This window comes from Neodiprion lecontei, chromosome 5, assembly GCF_021901455.1.
Source record: "Neodiprion lecontei isolate iyNeoLeco1 chromosome 5, iyNeoLeco1.1, whole genome shotgun sequence".
NCBI classification, from domain to species: Eukaryota; Metazoa; Arthropoda; class Insecta; order Hymenoptera; family Diprionidae; genus Neodiprion; species Neodiprion lecontei.
Window position 1 is genome coordinate 5,315,485 of NC_060264.1, and position 21,216 is coordinate 5,336,700.

Sequence of the window (21,216 nt, forward strand, 5' to 3'; positions counted from 1 at the left end):
ATATATAAATGAACGAAATGTTTCGCAAGTGACATCGATGCCTCCTGATTTTAATTTCGCTCATTCAAGCGTACGACCAACTTCTTTCAACTGTAAAACGCAAGAAAATTATACTGTCTGACGATACAAATACAAATTTTGTACGACAAGTGAATGCAACATATTCGCGAATGAAAGTACGAATGACTAAATTATTAAATATTCTGCAACGGTGAAGAAGAAAAGAAAAGAAAAGAATAGAAAAAAGTAAAAAAAAAAAAAACAAACGAACAAATTAAATATCAACATATTTATTATCTTATCATTTACAGAGTGTCTACTGCAGTTGAGAGTTCAGATTCCAGGGCTACTCCGGGACAATAAATTTGTTTTTTTACAAATTTTTAAGGACAGGATAAGAAGTTGGTTAATTGTTCGAATGATAAAAAAAAAAAAAAAAAAAAAATGTAAATAAAAAATAAAAAATTTCGTCACGTCAACATTTCCGGAATAAATTAAAACATTTCAGGTCATTTCCAGGACTTGAGGAGCAATTCTTGTTTCCCAAGATTCAAGGATATCCAAGGATCCGTAAAACACTCTACGCTTCAAACTGCAATCAACGATCTAACACAGCCTTCTGAATTCCAAATCACGCAAACAATCCGCAAATGCCAAAAATATTCCGTTGGTACAATTTAAACTCTTGTAACGTATATTAAACGCAGTTTGTAAATGCTCTTCGAAATTTAGCCATCAATTAACCGGACATTAACAGAGCCAACATCCGGATTTCTCACGTTATTATAATCGACGAAATGGGGAAAGAAAAAAGTCAGAAAAAACCAACAAAAAAAAAAAAAGGGGGGGGGAGGCGGTTGGTTCCCTGCCTAATTTACTTTCGCCACTATCATAATTTCATACGCGTGGTGGTGGTGATATTATTGTTGTTGTTGTTATTATTATTATTATTATGCATGGAATATACATTATGCGTAATATCATCATCATCATCATCATCGTCATCATGGAAATAAGAGGAGATGGAGAATAAAGGGAGAAGAACTTTAAACTGGAGAAGAGAAGCAACCACGCGGAGCTGACGTCACCTCACAGCCAGTCTTTCATGCATAAACGGGTTGCACACGCACAAACACACACATATACATACACATACATAGCTATATTATCCCGTACGTGTTTACGAAGCTCGTATTATGAGCATATTTGTGTGTGAGTGTGTGTGTGTGTTGTTACGTTATAAACACACTTTTTTCGAGAATAAGCGGTACGAGATATAAGATGGTATGATTCACACGCCGCGCAGACTTTTTAGTCATTAAAATTGTTGACGTCGTCGTCGTCGTCGTCAAGGATAACTGGTGATATCACGCTTCGTTTTGACACACATTTATAATACGTAAAGTATATATATACATACATATCTGAAATAAGGAGCAAAAACAAAAATCAGAATGTGAAGTATTAATTGATGATTGATTGACTGATTGATTAATTAATTAATTAATTAATTAAATGCATGCGTCGAAAGACCGCGCGACAAGTAATATACAAGTTTCTCTTTTGCCTGATTACTCGTGCATTGCGACAATAATTGTAGCGCTAGTTTTGTTGTTACGGTAACTAGATAGGTATCGGATTTGGTAACCGGTCCAAATGATTTGGTTTTATTTTAAGAATCATAGTTTATATTCAACTTGCCGCTGGTTGTTTAAAATCGATACAGATCTCTTTGAATAACGTGCAAGCAGACGGGCGGTAAGCGTAAAGCAATTTGGATAACGATGTGCAACCGTCGAAAAATTTCAGTAACAGTAGTGGTAAAAGTCAATCTGGTAGATCGGTGGATAAGAAGCATTTTGTTGAAAAGGAAAAATCGGTATGTATGTATTGCATACGTATAATTAAACTAATTCATAATGTTTGTAACCGCGCGTTTGGTTACGATTGAGAAAATTTTTCGAATACGATAATTCGGCTATTTCGAAATACACATTATTGCGCGGGCATTACATTTGCGTTTGCGTGCAGTCGAGTTTAATTTCTTAATACTTTCACTGGGTATATAGGATATACATGTATATATATATATATTTAATATTTATTATTGAAACTCTCATATGTTATTTCACTATCACACCAGCGAGTAAAACGTAGATCATAATAAAACAACTCATTTTCCTTATGTTTATTTTTTTTTTACGTCTGCACGTAGGTTATAATTAATAATTGACAAAAAAAAAAAATTATTTCTCTTCTTTTTCGCAACTTTTGATAACTCGGGGTATTTTATACGAATTCTATTAATTTATTTATTAAAAAAAAAAAAAAAAAAAAAAGTTTCAATTCATACATCGGACACACAATCTTGACTCTCACCAGAATTTAGAATCTCAAAGAAGTTTCGTGTATCAAGCTTATAATACAGTCTGTACCGTATCGCTCACGCATTTCCGATCGGTGATTACAGTCTAATTAATTAAGCATTCGACCTTTCAGCTCTTAACTCACCGGCTCACGTTTCGACGATTCAGCCGCATTAGTAAAAAACCACCTAACCAGCGGATTCTTAGTATGTGTGTGTATATATATATATATATTACACAGTGCAATAAAATGCGGTAATAGGGCGATTTGTATTTACTTCATCGACGTTTCGATCGTTGTCTGTCGATGGTCGGAAGAACTGTTAAAAATAACGCGACAAGCGCAGCTATAATATTATACAGATATATATATATATTATTATACCCCTGACGCACTTTCCACTAATTAATTACACCAGTGGGAGAAAGAGAAATTATACAATTATGACCAGACAATAATGTAAACGATAGAAAATGATTTTAACCGATCTGAGAAAATAAATTTATAGTACCTATTTGAATAATTAGAAGAGAGAAAATGTTTTAACGCTGATAATAACGCAAGGATATTTAATAATCATATAAAATATGAATCAAACTTTTTAGTTTCGTTATTTTCTGATCACTACTGTTTTTCTTCATTCTTTTGTGGCGACGAATGAATGAATGAATGAACGAACGAATAAATTGATCAATCGTAGTAATTTTCTACACGCTATTCGGACAAAAGCGTTACGTTTGGATCTTGTGTTTCTAAGCCTGCAATTATCTCGCGTCTCGTAAAACCGATCATCTCGAGTAAACTTCGCCGCCCAATCATCATAAGGTTGAAGTTGGTAAGGTTACTGTATCGATTCATTTTTAGGAAGAATGATTATTTCTCTATTGAAATCGAATGATCCATTTTTCAAAAGCAGAGTGTATTTAGATTTTGGAAATGTAAACTCTTTCAAAGTAGTTGTAAATATTCAAAACGCCTGATTTTAGTATCAATATTTTGTTACTATTAACGCTACTAACTTGAATCTGGTTAAATTCGTTACTTCGCACCAACGGGATTGTCTGATATTCGGTAAATCTTGATAAACAAAACATACTGATATACTTTCAAAGTAATTCTTAAATCGCGCAAAAATAATGATTTTTTTTCCCCCGAAATTTCGTTACGTTAACGTTGCTAATTTCATCCTAGATAATTATCTCCGTTTCTCATATTATCTCATCGTCATCTCGACACCTCGCTGCACGCTACGAGAGTAAAATGGTAAGCAGTAGAAAGATAATACACACATTTAAACCGGTTCGTAATCGTCATCGAGGATGTAAGTAGGAGACAGCGGAGTAATTCACGGTTTTTCTGAACAAGCCTACTGACATGCAGAAGAAGAATTCAGGTGTTTTGTTTTAACGCGTGGTGGACGACGCGAGGTTTGACTATCCTGCATGAGGCAAAAGCAGGAAGACGACCTTTCGAACAATACGCACTTATCATAATTTAGCATTCTTGGACGCGTGGGTTGCGCGTTCCGGAACGATGTACGTACCGGTTTTATTGTTACTCGGTCGGTAAGTTGTGTAAATCACGTGCACGGAGGTATGCATCGCACAACTCGTGAAAAGTTGATTCGGCGCGAAACTGTCTAGCCGAAAGGCTTCTTAGCTAGAATAATCAGCGTCTAATTAGACAATTTAATTTTTTCAATTTTATTCGCATCTCTTTTCTCTAGGAGCGTCGTTTTTAAAGAAACTCGAAGCAGGGTTAAATGTTGTTCTTTCTTTCTTTGTAATCGAAGATTTATATGAGATTGAAGTTGGTAACTTACTAATTGACAAGAAAAATTACTGTTTAACAAGTTTATAGTGACTTTGAAGTGGTCAAGTTCTCAACGTATGAATAAGTTTTATGTTATCCTGACTCGGTGCATTTCAGACATTTCTGTAATGGTGAAATACCGATCTTTTTGCATGAAAAACTTGTGATTTTACGTTGGGAAACAGTTAATAAAAAGCTTGAATAAACTCAGGTTTTGTAAACTCAACTTTTCCAGTTATTCGAAAGGTGCAAGATAGTAATTTTGTTTTTCAACGTTTCGATACGGTTACTAATTTCAGCCTCATAGATCACTCGGATAACTCGACAAAAGCGAAATGAATTTTCCATTTTTATTTATATGCACCGTGGGAGTTTCTAGCCGGTTAAAAACAGGTTCGTGTCAGGATGACGCGACGAGGATGAAGACGAACGAACGGGAGTCTCGATTTGTAAGGATGCCGGTCGATAAGGGGTTGGAAGTAGTGAAAACACGATCGGATGGAGTGCTGAGAGAAACAGCGTTCGTTGCTTACGCGTGTGTGTAACGTCTGTAATAACAGCATGGCACTGCGGAGTTTATTTGAGGGGTGAAGAAGACAGGGGAGGCAGAGGCGGGAACAGTCGAAACAGTAACTACATTCATGATATTATTATATCCATTGAGTTATTGCTCTAAATTGGATATGGCGTGGAAGTGGTGAGGAGAGGAGAGGAGAGGAGGGAGAGAACGAGACTGCAGCGGAGGGGAAGGATGAAGGAAGATGAGGAGGAGGAGGAGGAGGAGGAAGAGGAGGAAAGGACTGGTTGATAACGAGACCGACCTGAAGGCGGAGCCGAGTCGGACGAACATATGTACAATACACAAGTACGAAAGAAGAAGAAGAAGAAGGACGAACGAGCCAAGGGGTCCCACTTGGAATATATGTTTGAATGGATCTCTTTGTTTTTCATATCTCTTAGGGAGGAGCCAATCGGTTTGTCGAAATAACCGCTCAGCTTGCGCAAACATAGTAAGTAATATTAAAACCGAACAAATACGACGATTGTTTGCCAGGATTTTATTTTTTTTTTCCACTAACTTCTTCTTTCCTCTATGTTTGTCGTCAGTTATCCTTCGCACTGATCAACGTTCCGGAATATGATTAAAAAGTGGGCGATGTGCGATTCAAAATTATGATAAACTGTCATCGATCGAGTATAATAACGTTTAGTGGACATGAATTGTTCTCGGATCTTGAGAGATTGAAAAATAACACCAGCAGCGTAAAGTTTAATGTAAAGAAACGTTGAGGAAAAAATCATTCTTCGAACAACTTTCAGGAAGTTGGTTTTACGAAATATCACTACGTTTTTTTTATAATCACGGTTCACTACATTTCTGACAATTCGAAAGATGCGACGTAACGATTTTCTCTCAACATGCATCGTTAAGGTAAAATGTGAGTATGTTCAGCGCTGAAAATGTAGTCACGTTATCCTCGCGAACAACTTCAAAGCCTGGCTCAAAACATGATGAAAATTGTTTAATCAGCCATGCGACAAGTCGACGAGATTGAAGTTAGTCGCGTTATCGTGACGAAAAATTGAGGGAAAATTTACTATTTTCATATTCTTACAATAGCTTTTAAGGTCATACGCTTTGATGGAACGAAGAATTCGAAATACAAGTGTTTTGTTTTATCACGGTTTCAAGAAAAAGTCGCTACCTTGCACCTCTAACAAAGACCCAGATTTATTAAACCATTCCAAACAAAATATAGTTTAATTTTGAAAATCAAACTCGTTGAAAGTACAAGTTTTTAAATTGCCGAATAACGGTGATTTTTCAGCCAGAGGTTTCCTAGCGTTAACGTTACCAAATTCAGCCCGATATGATCGACGCTAAGAATTTCACGCGTGTTCGTTCATGTCTAAAATTTTCGAGGTCAATGGAAAAACCTCGACCACTTTCACGTGGTACGGAATAGTTAGTTATCGACGAAAGTTGGGGAACTTGAGTCTCGGAAAATATTCGTCATCGACGTCAATTAAAGCAGGTCGTAAACAAAAGATAAGTCAGGGGAAAACAAAAAAATGTCGAAAAAATCACCAGGCCCGGAAACGTCAGAAACGCGACTCGGTTTCACGATCCATTGACGCTTCGTCGTGGATGCGTTACGGGAAAAAGGAGGAAAAAGGAGGGAAACTTACCAAGACTCTGGCGAAGCGGCTTTCCAGCTCGGTCGCGTCGGGCATCGGGAGTCTGGGAGGAGGGCCTCTGAGGCTCCCAGCTCTGTTGTGGGGCCCGCCTAAGGTGCCCATGCCGGATCCGGGACTGTGCTGAGAAGAGTAATGCTGAGCAGTGGTGCCATTCCCCCTTTTATGATCCCCGGCGTTCGTTCCGCCGTCGGTCGTGTCTCCTCTGCGGCTTTGCGCGATTCCCATTGTTTTCCCGGGCACGCGCGCGCACGCCAACTTATCACCGTGGCTCGGTGGTAATTTCCTGGCTTTTAACGCTGGTGCACACTGCGATGACACTTTCGTCGCACAACACGCGCGAAGGCGGATGATGAGCACGCAACCCCCGGCGGGTTGGCCGAGCGGATAACGAGACGACGACACGCGACGCGGAGCGAAATCTCCTCCCTCACCCTCGGGATGTCATCGCGATTTTCGTTAATATCTTCACGCTTTTTTTCCAACACTTTTAACGTGTCCGCACTCGTTATTCCCGCGCCTTTATTGTTATCACCAAATACGCGCAGACGACCCGACCGAGTACGCGCAGCGGCGTGCAACAGGTACCCTGCACCGCGAAACGACACCATTCATTGCGACGAAACTACGATAACTTTGTAAGAAATCTCGATCGCAGATACCAGCCTTTCGCTTCTAGCCACCTACTGCTTCTGCGGTTTGTAACTCCCCGACAACTCTCATCTCCGCTCGCTGCATCGATCGTCGCGCACCTTCGCTTCGAGCGCCCATCGCGGCAACTAATATTCGTTCACACAGATGTACCCCGGTTTTAACCGCGGAAAATTTAGCGTATTCGAATCGACGCGACATCTCTACGTCGGTGAAAGATTTCCGAATACCGTGATATCCGACTTACCGACATCTACGGTCAGCGCGTGCGGTACTACCATAGACTTATACGCGATCTGTAATGGATCTGTGGTGCGCCTGTTTGATTGGCCGACGTCGACAACGGTCTTCTGTTCTTTTCTATTTCATGTATTAGAAAGAGGTGGCGAATCTGCTTTTACCGACCGGACATGGCGGCAACGTTTTCACCGTCTTCGCGCATTCATAAATACTGCGAATTGCATGAATGTTGAATTGAAGTATGAAGAAAAAATTGTCGATCAACACTTGGCTTATTCAATGCCCTAAGCCAGCAAATAATATTACCCAGGAGCCAGAGCTAATACGTAACTCAATGTTTAAAGCAAGCTCGAGAGGGTGAGTTAATCGCAGTACCCTAACTTACCGAGCTAGTTGACTATCTTAACACCTTGTAGGGGATATGCATAGAATTAAAAACTAACTAAATAATTTTTTGTCACATGAGATGTATTTACGAAACATGGAATGAAATGTTAATTTATTAAAAATGAAGAACTTAAGTCTTTACAGTTACATGGCTCACGGATGACTTACATCCCTCCACTCCATTTTACGCGTACCTTTTTTTTTTTTGCTACAGTGCTCGGCTTCGTCAACCTCCGGGTAACGCTATGAGCGTAAATAAATAACTATTGCAAGCCACGAACCCGATCCTGCGTCGTGTTTTCAGAGTTTATTAAAACCGTGAGAAACGTAATATTGGCATATAAAACATGCCAAAGTCTCGATTGAGTGCGCCGAGCGGCAGTGACAGGCGTAACAAAAGTTACGACTGGGGAACGCGAGATTGGCGTCAAAATCCTGGGAATCGAAGAGGTTATGGAGGTTATGGTCAGTTCCAAGCCGACAAGTACGAGTGTTTTGTACCCGGGCGAAACGACGCCTCGCCACAGAGTACCGGGGACGATTTTATCCCCCTCGGATTTAGCACTCCCGTTGATTATCATCCGAGAAGTAGCGGAAATTGGCACGGGCAAAAACGAGGTCGAGACTTCAATCAGCATAGATACAGTTTCAACCTCGACAGTCCCAGGACAAGTTTTAACGATTCCAATTCTCCCAAGTTCTTTCACAAGCATCAATTCTCGCCACGAGGGGTTAGAAAGGTTTGGTAACAGCGAAGCTGAATGTATTTGAATATAATAGCGAAATACGCTTTGAGGATAGTTGATTTTCTTTGTTACGTTCTGACTCTTACATTACTCGATTACAGTCTCATCAGAAAAATGTGCGTAGGCAAACAGACATATCGGCTTATGTCGACGCCAAGTCAATGCTGGAGGATCCCTGGGCTGACCTTATGACAAAATTGGAAACGTCGCAATCTTTCTGCGGACGGAACAACGATTCTACGAATCTCGATGCCAGCGGGAGTTCCTGCGGAAGTATTTTAATGGGCAATCTGACCGTTGATTCTAACGGCAAGAATTCCAGCTCTGAAAGTCAAGAGTCACAGATAGCTGCCCATGAAACATCAGAAACGAAAACAATGCCAAGTTAGTAAAGTCTTGATGGTTTAATACCGATGAATGTAAATATGTAACGAGTATGTGTAAATATTTTAGAATACAGAATTATTATTTAATTTTTTTTCCTTTCGTAAACTTCCAACAATGACTAACAATTGCGTGAAATTTATACTCACAACGGTTTTTACTCTTCTCTGTGAAGCAGATTTGTTAGGATGTCATATCAGCAGTGCAACCACTTTCGGTATGCTGAGATAAAAGTAGGGAAATGATATTACGATAACAGAAAAACATTATATTATATCTCACTATTCCTGGCTGTGATGATAAATAACTGTTTTTACTGACATTGATGTGCAATTTTTATTTCTTTTTTATTTACGTATTTTAATATTCACAGAGCAGTAAACCTTTTTTCTAAAAGGTTAAAAATTAGCGCATTGCAAAACATATTCTTTGGAAGATTAACACGTAATTTGTTCATAACTAAACGAATTTTTTTTTTTTTTGCCGTTTCATATAAATGCCGATTTGAGGTTGTTGGTTAATCTGCATAAAATTGTGACTGTTTTTATCGCTTTCTACATGACGTCGTAGTCAAACTTGTCATTACAATGCGATGGGATTCTAAGGTTGCGATCACATTGCTTTGATATCAGAGGACAGTGTTTCTGAGATTTTATACAATTCGAATTAAGTCTTAGTGCAATTTGAGGTTGAAAACGAAAGTTTTAAACTTCCTTAAATGTAAATAATAATAGTAATAACAACTGATCACGCCTTGTTTAGCGTCTTGTAAAATTTCACCACTTTACAGGATTGTGCACATTCTGTATTACCATATTTACTATTTTTCATCAAAGCATGAAGTTTTTTTTTTTTGAACCCTACGTTCAAGGGGAGCACCCAATGAAATTGCCAAGTCTGGGATTTTTCAGTAGAACTAAATACGCGTCAGTCAATTTATTTTCGAGCCTTAAAAACCACGAACAACAATTTCAAAACCGAAATTTTTTTTTTGGTAATGTGTGGTTTCATCGTTGATAGGTTTCAGACTACTCGCTCTTGTTTCTTTTGACCAAGATTTCGGGTTGTCACGTCGATTTTTCTGAAAATTCCTAGCCTCCAAACAAAGATTGCCTAGGATCGCTTCAATTTTTTGCGACCCCGAATCTGAAAGAAAAAATGAAAACCCATATTTTGCCCTTTCGCTTGCAATGTTAGTGTTATTCCCGTCGAACCAAGTACACGAAACTTCTTCCGATTTTTCGTCGTGTTCTCAGGATCTATTCGAAGAATGCCCAGTATTGGTAAATTTTTTCCGCATCCTATTTCTCGAGAAAAAAAAAAAAAAAAAAAAAAACGGTACAAATAATTGCATTTTATCATTCTCAAAAAATGTTTCTGACGAATTCATTCAAAGTGTGACAGAACTGCATTAATTCAATTCGGAGAATCAGCAAATAGATTCATACAATAGAAAATTAAAATAGTAAAGGAATAGTAATGTTGAGTCGAGAAAATATTCAATGACAATTGAATGTTTTAATATTTTAATAAGTGCTTAGGCACACATGCAATTAGCGTAATGAATACTAAGTAGATATACATATATTTCCATATATTCAAAGAATTTTCAAAACTTGTCAATAGTCGTACCTACGGATGTACGTATATACAAAAAAGAAAAAAGAAAGAAAGAGAAGAAAAAAAAAAAACTAACAGCGCATAAACATATTACTGTAATTATTATTTTTATTATTATTGGAAAGAGGTATCGTCTGTTTTTTTTTTTTTTTTTTACATAGCGTGCTAATAAATAGTGATATATATCTATATTATTATTATCATCGTAATATGATTTATTACTCGCGTGCATAATATACAACATTGGCAATCCTCCCTTTTCTTTTTTTCAAACGTTTATTTAAAATATACTACGTAGTAAAGCAGAAGAAATTTCACAGCGTTAAATATTAGTACAATACGATTTTGCCATTCATAGGAAAAATTTGAATCAGTACATTCATATGTTGTATTATTCATATTGATTTATTGACGATATATTCGCATGAATGTTATCGCCAGTTTAAGGGTAATTCGATCATTTGTACAATTAGTTATGTCGTTATACAATAATACGTGAATATAATGACTCGCGAATCGTTTTGATTATGTTTTTTTAAGATTCGTCACACTTTTTGGTCAATTTTTCTCTTTTGTCATCCCCAATTTTCGACGTAGGTAACATATAAAATAATAATAACGAGCTAATTAAATATGAAAGAAACAACAAAAGAGTACAAATATTCTATGATAACGATTAGAGACATTTGCGGATAATTGTATATAATACATACATTTTTTTTTTGTTTCTATAGTAAAATATCTGACCATGTATACGTATTGTCACATACCTATTATTACATGAAATGATGATAATAAACAAGAACGTAATTTCGAATAAACGTATGAAAACATGAACCTGCACCAGTTATTGTTGTAAACATTTATTCTTCCTACCCTTTGCGAAGCTTTTCTTGTTCATATTTCAATATAGCTATATAGTATTAAGAGTCTGCCAAGATATTCGCCAGGATCTCGCACCGAGTACATAAAACTTGAATTATTTTTGATGCGTATGTAAATTATGATTGCGATTAATCTATACAGTGTAACATTGATATATATTTAACACTGACTCAGTTCTTATACGAAAAACACCTTTCAACATATCGTCAAGTTGGATGAAAGTTTGAGTAACGTTAAGATGCGAATGAAATAATTCACTTTAATAACTCGTGATTATATGTATATGCGTATGTACAATAATTATATTTATTAATAAAATCAAGGATATGATGGGTAATTTCAATCGATATTTAACCAAGCAGCGGTTTTTACGTGTTTACGTGTATAATGTATCTTACAAGGACGTAAGCTCTACGGGAAAGAAACCGATGTTACAACATATCATTAGAGTTAAAAATTTTATACCATGTACCCATTATATACGTATAATAATAAGAATTGACCACGTATTTTATGTTTATATATATATATATGTAAATGTATAATATAATATACCATATGTGTTTGTTTCTTTAATTTTTATTCATTTATTCACTTCGAATTTTTAATCAACAACATATCATTGGACCCCATTGTGACATCAGATATCCCAGATACGAGTTACAACGCATATAGATTTTCCCGCGAATTATAATCCGCAACGATGTGCATCTTCCGATTACCGATCACGGACATAGTTTTTCATATTTTTTATACATTTAAATTAAGAATCATTTACGTATAATATCGTACACATATAATATGTACAGGTAGAGACAAATGCGAGAAGTTACACCTAATAGGTACTATATAATAGTATACTGCCCTATAACTGTGCCGGAAAAATAGCAGTTTTGGTCATAAATTTTACACCGATATGTTGGGAAAAGAATAAAATTCATCGTTATTGAAAAAATTGATTGGATATACTTATGATATCGAAAGGCAACGATGATTAATTTTTATTTTTTTTTTTCGGACAGAGTGTATTGGTCATATCAGCTGTGTATGCGAATATTGTAATTGCGTAATTCACTACACAGCACGGGGACATGTGTATATGATATAGATAGAAAACAGGTGAAGTTTTTTTTTCAGAATAATCGTATATGTATAGAAGCCAGCATTGAAAATACACCAGCTTAGTCGAATATTGCTAGGTGAAAATCTGCGATAAGTCGAATCCAAGGAATTGATGAAATTTGCAATTTTCAAGCAGCCCGGCAAATAACAAGCGAATCGGCAAAGCTGCGAAAGAAAAAAAAAAAAAAAATTCGTCTCGTCGTTGGTACAATCGGCAATATGTTGAGCTATGTACTTGTAACACTGCCCTTATCCTCTTCTAACAATGACTCGTCGAGCTGAGCAGAGCAAAAATCACCCGAATCACGAATGAAATGCTTGCGAGTATATAAATTTTTTATCCGACACCCCTTGAAAATACGGCTTTTAAATAACAAACCCGAGTTACTTGATTGGTATAGTGACGGTACGGCGGTTTGTAGCCAATTTCACGTCATTGACGACGAGCAACGAAACACAATCAATGTAAAAAGATTTATTTATTTTTTTTTTGTATTTAGTCAGAGCTCGATACTTTAATAGAATCTCACGATAAATGGTATTTGTATATATAATTTTTTTTTTTATCATTTCAAACAATACAGTTATATATATTGTATCAAATAAAGAATCGTGTTTTGTTTGTTAATTGCGATAAATACCTTTGTTAAACCAAATGAGAGAATCATTTTTTGAACAGTCGGGTGGCTTCGCCCCTCATTGTGCTTTCCCATCCGCTGAAGTTTTCGCTTCTTTCTCGTATTTTACGAAGCTTTGTGTGCACCGGTCACCATATCACTGCTTTGGAAAGCCGTGTTTTCAAACAGAGTGGGATAAAAAATGTATACATCACGGGCGGAAAGCAATTTTGACTCGTGTGATTGGCCGCCCTGAATTCGCTCGGACGTCTAACTTCGCACTCGTCAAAATCGCCTTCATTTCGCCCTAAATACACAAGATACTATACCTGTATACATTTGCGTGTATGTGTTATGTATTTACATATATACACTACATTCACATGTATGTACATCGTACATACAACGAAGGGATTCTCTATCAAGCGGGTACAACTGAATAATAGATAAACTGTCAAAGGGATCGATATAATTAGTGGACGTAGGGACGTCATAGGCGTGTAACTGTGTAACAGCAATGAGAAATAGACGCGATGTCACGTGACAGTGACATTTTTATCCCTATCCAGCTCGCGGTTGAAACGCAATGCATCGGACACGTTACACGGACTTAAAAATAGAAGGAATACAGAATTTCAACTTCACCACGCACTTCGCGCACACCCCGTACGATTAGTCTTTGCATGCCGATTTCTCAGTTTTCAGGCAATCGTCGAAGATGAAATCGCCGATTAACTATTCTTGCCATGGTTTTCTTTGGCTTGAGTTAGCGTTCGGGTATTTGTAAACTCTGGAAATGATTTTATCGTCAAAATTTAATCGCAAGTGTGTCCACGGCGGCCATGATGGTTACCTATCGCCATTTTGTTATCGATTCATCCGCCCCCAAGATGTTTTGCGCCGAAAATTTTCACGCGAACAGGGAACATTGTCAGAAATACAACCTTTTGAATGATGAAAATTCACATTTCTCGAATGATACGTCCGTGCAAAGCTTGCCCGAACTGGGGAAAGGAATGTTACGTACGGTTTTGTGCTTCGACCTAAATCCTCGTAAGGGGTAATCACGTCTGGGTAAGTCGTTGCGACGTCGAGGATGTAATAGTAAATAATTGGCCAGTGACGAGAGCTTGTACTAGGATTTAGGGCACCGGTTATTGATTGTACCGAATCGCCAAGTATCGCTCGAAACGTTAGCTAATTACGACGAGCGCATGAAGCATGTATAAGTATCGCAAACTCTTCCAATATTCCATTACAGGTATACGGATAGTGTATATATAATATAAGTATAGGATGATAACCGGGCCAAGTCAGCAATTTGCGTTTATTCGACGTGTACCTTTTATGCGACGAATTTTATCGAGTGAATCTTACACGTGTAGAGAAATTAGATTATGAATGATAAATTAAGCATCCGTGACGACCTCGCGCACTGAACCAAGTAGAATCGAATTGAAGATCGCATCTGCTTTGAGATGGGTTAAATTAATTTTCTCTCTTTCACCATAAAAAATAATCGATAATCGCGGACTTTATCGATTTTTTTTTTTTTTAACGTCAATTGTTGTGCAGGTACTATAGGAGCTTATATTCGTTTCTTTGACGACATTAATTTAAGATAAATGTATGATACATGAAATACGTTGTATAGGTATAAAAGTGTACGTTGGAAAAATCGAATGTTTAGCTATTCTAATTCGCCAATGAAATATAATAATATGGCACTGTTTTACACATTATTATTATTAGCGAAGCTTGTAACGCTTAAACTAGTTATCGCAATGAGAAAAAAAATCGCATCAGGCATATTTTTAGTGAGCGTGGGTTTGGCCGATCAAGCAACCAGTCAATTCTTAAAACTGTTATTATAATCGATCATAAATAGTTTTTCTTTTCCGCAGTTATTATATATGTATATATATATTATAATACAAGTATATTAATTTAAGTATAATTTACACAAGAATACAATTTTCAATAGTAGAAAATTGTTCAAGACACTACCGATCGATTGTTATTCTTGTATGTTGATGTTATTACATGATGTATTGATGACAGAATATTGACTTTGAAATTGGATACACGCTTTGATCAATTCTGTACAATCTCTCTCCTTAATTTCTCTCTCGTTCAATGTCTCGAAACTTTACGCATTGGTGATATATTTACAATTTATATAATATTCAAATGAATGATCATAAATTGACCATCAAGAATAATGTTTGATTATTTCCGGTAAACATAATTATTGTTTAGTCACACATATGTGAAATAACACGAGGGATGTAAATGCTACACAATTTTTCCAAACGATATCGTTTTCGAATCAGCACACAGGTACATGGACACTGTACAATACAGTAACGTCTCCCATTAGGCAAATGTACATCGAGACACGTACAGTACAGGTCATGTTGCTTAGAAAATATACACACATGTATAAGGTGTAAATAGATAATTATGCATGCGTGTAGGGCTTAGAAGATAAAAAATACGCTCGTCATTACGCGATCATTATACATAATAGATGTTTCACCTTAACATGTTGATATAAAATATATGTATTATAAATACGCAATTGGTTCGATTTTCATTAATTTCACTCCGTGAAAGAAGCTCGGAATTTTTCAAATTGAAAAAAACAAGGAACGACATTTCTTTCGAATTGATAGTGGAATCGATCCAGTTTGACTTAATTGGTCTCATCGTATTTAAAGCTACACGTAGCAGGTATAGGGTATGTATCATTATTTTTCAACGTTTATAATTTTCCTTTCCTATCATTTCTTTACTTATTTCAAACTTTTCGCCTCATAAATCACCATAATTATCCGAATTCTTCGGCACTTCATCCGATTTTCCCGCAATGCCAAAACTACCCACAGTGTGACGTGTTACATAAAACATCCAACTCTATGCATATCCCACGCATCAGTCTCGTTTCTATCTTATACGTCATATATGTATGTGTATATATATATATATAGATATATATTTATATATATATATATATGTATACACATGAGTTCGTTCGATCAATGATCACGCAAGGGAATACACGTACACACCCTGCATGAAGGTCACATTGCCAAGGTGCGTAAATAAATACATACCTACACATATCTCTAATCGATGCGAGCCGCATATTTTCTGTTGCAGGTGAAAGCTCACGTTTATGTATATATACATATATATATATATATATATATATATAGGTATACAGGTATTATTTATACTTCCGCAATTTTTGCACATAAACATACCCCACATGTGACGCGTGAAATAATATCGGTGAACGTATCTGTACAGTCAGGGCATATAGTTTATGCGTGATATAGATACGTACACGCGCATACACGTATCGGAGTACACATAAATTAATGCCATTAACGAATTAGTTGGGAAACTCGCTGCAGGTTGACCTTATATGGATATAGAACGCTGGTCGTGGTATAAATAGATAATTAGTTACGAAAATGGCGTTGTGCAACCGCATGACGAAGCATTGTTTCAGGCCTTGGAGATAAAGTGAGAGAAAACAAGGAACGGGGAGGAAAACGTGAAAAAAACAAAAAAATGTAAAATAAAGAAAGAGGTCTTCAAAGAAATAATTTTTATCTATATTGATTCTAATGTTGTTCTACTTTATCCAGAGATTTTCGAACAAGAGATTGAACAAAAATGAGAAAAGTATTCGGTGAAGGTGTAGCTGCTACGTGAGAGCCTTGATGCTTTTGATAGCTTTTTTATTTGTTTTACGAAAAATTCCGTAGTCTCTCACTTGAGGGTTTTTAATTAAATAAAGTTACAAGAGCCACCGAAAACTGAAACTTTCACGTTAGAAGGACTTCGGTACTATTACTGTATACTCGGCTCGTATTCGCAAATACTTTGGGTACTTGTATTCAATATACATAATACATGGAAAAGGACAAAAAGATAGAAACAAAAATCGATACCTCGTGAGTTTCGGAATTTGAATAGTTGATTTTTATTTTATTTATTTTTTTTTTTTGTGAGGATAATCCAGATTCTCATTAGCCTAACGAGAAGAGAACTAATTAATGAATTCAGCACTTCACCGAATGACGTAACGCGGCTGACAATGAAAGAAAATCATGGATTACGCGCTCATATTTAATTATAAAACTGGTTTTTTGTCAGATTTTTCAATTGTTTTCAACTTAAGGTTACGAAGGAAGAGCGAAGCGGCTTGCACAACGTTCTCCGCGTTCTCACAAGCGTGTAATCCACCCAAAACGATTCATCAGCTGATCGATCTTTTCGGCGCCATATTGCCGTTTACCAAATACGAAAACCTGCCGTCAGCCGTGCATTTGGTAACTATATACGGAGAAAATATATATCCGAATTAATTATCGAGGATGAAACAATCACTCCCACAGCCTTCGTCGCGCGCATTTATTATTCGTATAATTTGAGTTACGTCAAAGGATGGTTTTCAATTACCGTTAATAATGTTCGTTAATTCGTAACATGGGTAAATCTATGTGCGTGCGTGGGCTCTTTCACCTGTACAGTCACGACTCCGGATCCTTTTCTGTCACGTACATACATATATGTACGCGTATGGGATTTTAATAATTATCAGCCAAGCTTCGTTTAATCTTGATTAAAATTATAGAAACGCCGAGGTCCCTGATATCACTATCATAATTAGACGCAGATATGTGCTTAAATTTCACTGGTATTACAGATTCTCCCAACGCGTATTTAAATTTCATCGTCGACCAACAATGCGGAGAACCGATCGTTGACGACTGGAACGAAATAGCACGGTGTTTTTTTCTTATCTCTTCAAATTCCCGATTCGAATAAGATGATAGAAGTCCGACGTCACGTCACAAACATGATTAACTCAGTTTTCAAGTTTCGCGTTATACCGGGTTTAAACATCACCGTTCGTATCGCGGAGCGTGTAACAAGTGCGTGTTACCGACTGTAAAGTATTTTTTCATCACAAGTCCTCCTCACACGGCTTGACGAAGACGAAGACGACGATGACGATGACGAATGTGACGCGAGGTTTGCTCCGCGGTCACACGAGGAGTTCCTCGACGAACTCCTCGGCAAGCAAATTCTACAAGTACTCGTCAACGCGGTCCATTTCGTCGGGGGGACTCGGCTCGGAGATGCTCAAAATCGGTAGACCGAAATGCTGGGTTTCGGTGCCGCTCGTTTCCGGTGTTGCGCGTCGCGCGTAATCGCAGCTCTTAGAATGATGATCGCTGTGGAGCTGCTGATGATGATGCGACTGATGGTTGTGGTGACGACCCAATCTCGCGAAATCCGGCTCGCAGGATCGACGATAATATCTATAAACGAAGAACAAGTACCGCGGTACTGCTTTGCCAAAATATCTTGCGAACAAAGAATGGATGTTAGTGATTAATCGGTTTTTTGAGAAATCGATTGATCGATTAATTCAGTTTTTCCATTAATCGTATTTCCGATAAATCGACGGTCTGTTTCAATCGATTAGTCGAATTTAACCTCATAATAATTTTGCAAGTCGATCGGTACATGACTCGCTTGGAAAATTCGATTGAGATTTATGACTACCCTGATATTCTTTGAAACCGAAGATATTTTCAGCTTTTGAAAAATCATCAATTTTTCTAATTTTTATTCCGTGTAATACGAGAAATTTCATTCCAGCCTATCCTGCAGTGCCAATTTTTTCGTATGAATGTACTTTGATCCACGGATTATTGATTCGTTCATTTTTTACCCAATAAATGTAATGTTTGCGTTAAATATCTTTTAAACAGCTCCGAACAACTGTCCTGTAATCCTTGGTCTCCAGATTCGATACATGGATTCCTAAAAACGGCTGAATAAAATTTTTGCTAGTAAATACTACTACAGAGTGAACAAAAACTTAAAAACGTATAAGTCATCCGCACAAACAATAAGAGCGAGAATTGACCACAGTGAAAGAATCCGAATACCCGCAAAACTTGAACTACTATCGAAATTTCGAATAATAATATCAGCTTTCAGGATCACCAATTCTTTCGATAAATCTAAAAAAAAAAAAAAAAAAATTTCCGTTTCTTATCGAATATTGCAGACTTGATAATCCCCAGTAAAAAAATATTCAATAAATGATGAAAAATGAATGTTAAAAAACAGTAAACGTGTTTCGTTCCACCGATAAACTTCGCGTAACCCTTTTCAAATAAATTCTTTACGATCAAGCAACATTCAACGTTGTTCGCAATTTGTTTACATATCGTCGAATTTTTCATATCATGTTTTCAAACGTAAGGGTTGAAACGTTTCGTCGAACCTGCACCCCGGGCGATATTTGAAAATTAGGCAACTCACCGCTCGTCAATTGACGCAGGCTGACGAACCGGACATCGCACGTACTCGTGACTTCCGCTGACACGCCATCCCCCAAATCGACGAGCCATAAGGGATGGGGTTGTCCCTGCAGCCTCTCTAAAACGTGTTCATACAGGCGGTCACGTTGAACGAAGTACCAACTAAATTATGGCGGGTGTATCGCGCCCTCGAGCTACCACACCGAAAATTCAATCCCACCAATTTCTGGCCAGTAAAACCGAGCAGTAAAACTGATCTTCCAATTTCGCAAAGCAATATACGTCTGGGTGATTTCGTGATGGTGGGAAATTTTTTTCTTCAGGGCCATAATTTATTTATGAATCTTTTTAACCATGTGCCTAAAAACTATTCCAATAAATTCTAAAAAATTTCATTCCCCTGTAATTATCGTAAATAGAAATAAAAATTATCGTCAGTTTTGAATATATTTCAATATCATTGTTGTTCAATACGGAAAATTACAAAATGTATCTGCTTTTATCGTTAGAGCAACACAAAATAGGCCTGAATATTAATGTAGTTTAAAAAATTAAATACTAAATGACAGCAACGGGAACGAAGGATTTGAAGAAACGAAATTAATGTACATCGTCGTAAAGTCTATGATGTTATGAGTTGGATTTGATATAAACGTATAAACTGATGAATCCATGGATTAAAAAGTGATTTTCTATGTAAGTCGAGACGAGACGAGACGTCTCAGTAGCAAAATTGTTCTGTGACCTGGTTATGAATATTTAAAAGCACGTTGACGTCGACGGGCTATAAAAAGGTTTGCCACGAATCGCATTGACGTTGAATGGTAAAGTGCTCGAAGAAGTTTTCGCGTGCGGAAATTAAGAGCGGTGTAAAAAGGAAATTTCGTTCCAATAAATACAAGATATATTCCATCTATTCTCATGGACACTGGATTGAAAAATGCTCACTGTTAATACTGAACAATTCTTACCTTAGTTTTATACTCCACGTATCAGTATTTCACGCTTTCGGTCTGTTATTGAAAATGTTTTAACCGTCAAGATTACAGGTCAAATTCTCATCCGACCAGTTATATCTGAAGAAACTTTTCCATCGGGCCTGAGATCGATCGAATCAGAGATGTAAAATATTTAATCGAGTTTACTCTACCTCGGGAGGATGTAGATACCTATCCAATGAGATCCGCGGTTCGATTTCGCAATGTAAACAGAATGATTGGACGATGAAATGAGAAAGCTGGGGAAACTTTTTGTAAAAACCTTCTAAATAACAAACCTCAAGCTATGCAACTGGTAGGAGGCCTCCTGGCTCGAGGGTTCCGTTTCCTTGGGTACCTTTTCCAAATTTATCTGCGCCACCGAGGCGTCCTCCTCGTCCCTCGCTGCAGGAGTCCTGCGTTCCCGCGATTCTCGAGAATCCTGATTTCCCCTGGAAGAAGACTTGAAGAAAATCTCGCGGTCGTCGGGTCGCTCATCCTCGCCGAGATCGTCCCGGAGGTTGTGGAGTCCTCTTTGATCGTGTTGACGGTTGCTCGAAGCCGCCAACGGCAAATTATCTGCACTGCGAACTTTCCGACAAAGCCTCGAAGTCGAACCGTGTCGCCGCACGAATTCCTTCGCACACAGAATGCGGTTCGAATCACAGCCGCAGATCAATATTTACCAGGTGCAATTTTTGCAAGTAGGTTTGGAGAGTCAAAAATCTATACCTTCGCTAGTAAATGAGTTTTTTTTTCTTATCGAATTACTATATCCCTAAGTAACGAAGATTTCTTCAAACCTAGAAAAATGTGAAATAATGGAAATATAAACCTAATCTTATATGTATATATCGAT

General features: G+C 37.2%; 3 protein-coding genes across 12 annotated transcripts in view; 1 reads left to right on the plus strand and 2 right to left on the minus strand.

The window, feature by feature from the left end:
* LOC107217349 (formin-like protein) overlaps positions 1-7,075 on the minus strand; it is a 41,647-nt gene extending 34,572 nt beyond the window's left edge. For all 4 annotated transcript variants that reach the window (XM_015654850.2, XM_046739840.1, XM_046739838.1 and 1 more), the window contains exon 1: positions 6,370-7,075. In XM_015654850.2, coding sequence (XP_015510336.1) covers positions 6,370-6,603 — 234 coding nt within the window. In that variant the 5' untranslated portion in view covers positions 6,604-7,075. The remainder of the gene's footprint in view (positions 1-6,369) is intronic.
* Positions 7,076-7,736: 661 nt separating this feature from the next.
* On the plus strand, positions 7,737-10,174 carry LOC107217334. Of its 2 annotated transcripts, none has more exons than XM_046739813.1 (2): positions 7,737-8,384; positions 8,501-10,174. In XM_046739813.1, the coding sequence occupies exons 1-2, from the start codon at positions 8,001-8,003 to the stop codon at positions 8,786-8,788; spliced, it is 672 nt and encodes a 223-aa protein (XP_046595769.1). In that variant the 5' UTR covers positions 7,737-8,000; the 3' UTR covers positions 8,789-10,174. The 2 variants fall into 2 exon arrangements, with proteins under 2 accessions (XP_046595769.1, XP_015510317.1); XM_015654831.2 differs by having other exon boundaries at positions 7,745-8,393.
* Positions 10,175-14,535: 4,361 nt separating this feature from the next.
* LOC107217350 overlaps positions 14,536-21,216 on the minus strand; it is a 43,355-nt gene continuing 36,674 nt past the window's right edge. For all 6 annotated transcript variants that reach the window (XM_046739808.1, XM_046739809.1, XM_046739812.1 and 3 more), the window contains 3 exons: positions 20,657-20,994; positions 19,382-19,498; positions 14,536-18,366 (listed from right to left, as the gene is read on the minus strand). In XM_046739808.1, coding sequence (XP_046595764.1) covers positions 18,132-18,366; positions 19,382-19,498; positions 20,657-20,994 — 690 coding nt within the window. In that variant the 3' untranslated portion in view covers positions 14,536-18,131. The remainder of the gene's footprint in view (positions 18,367-19,381; positions 19,499-20,656; positions 20,995-21,216) is intronic.

Excerpts from the sequence above, each read along its gene's own strand:
- LOC107217334 (XM_015654831.2), top strand. The coding sequence starts at position 8,001 with ATGCCAAAGTCTCGATTGAGTGCGCCGAGCGGCAGTGACAGGCGTAAC. Across the intron at positions 8,394-8,500 it reads CGCCACGAGGGGTTAGAAAG|TCTCATCAGAAAAATGTGCG; the intron begins GTTTGGTAACAG and ends ACTCGATTACAG.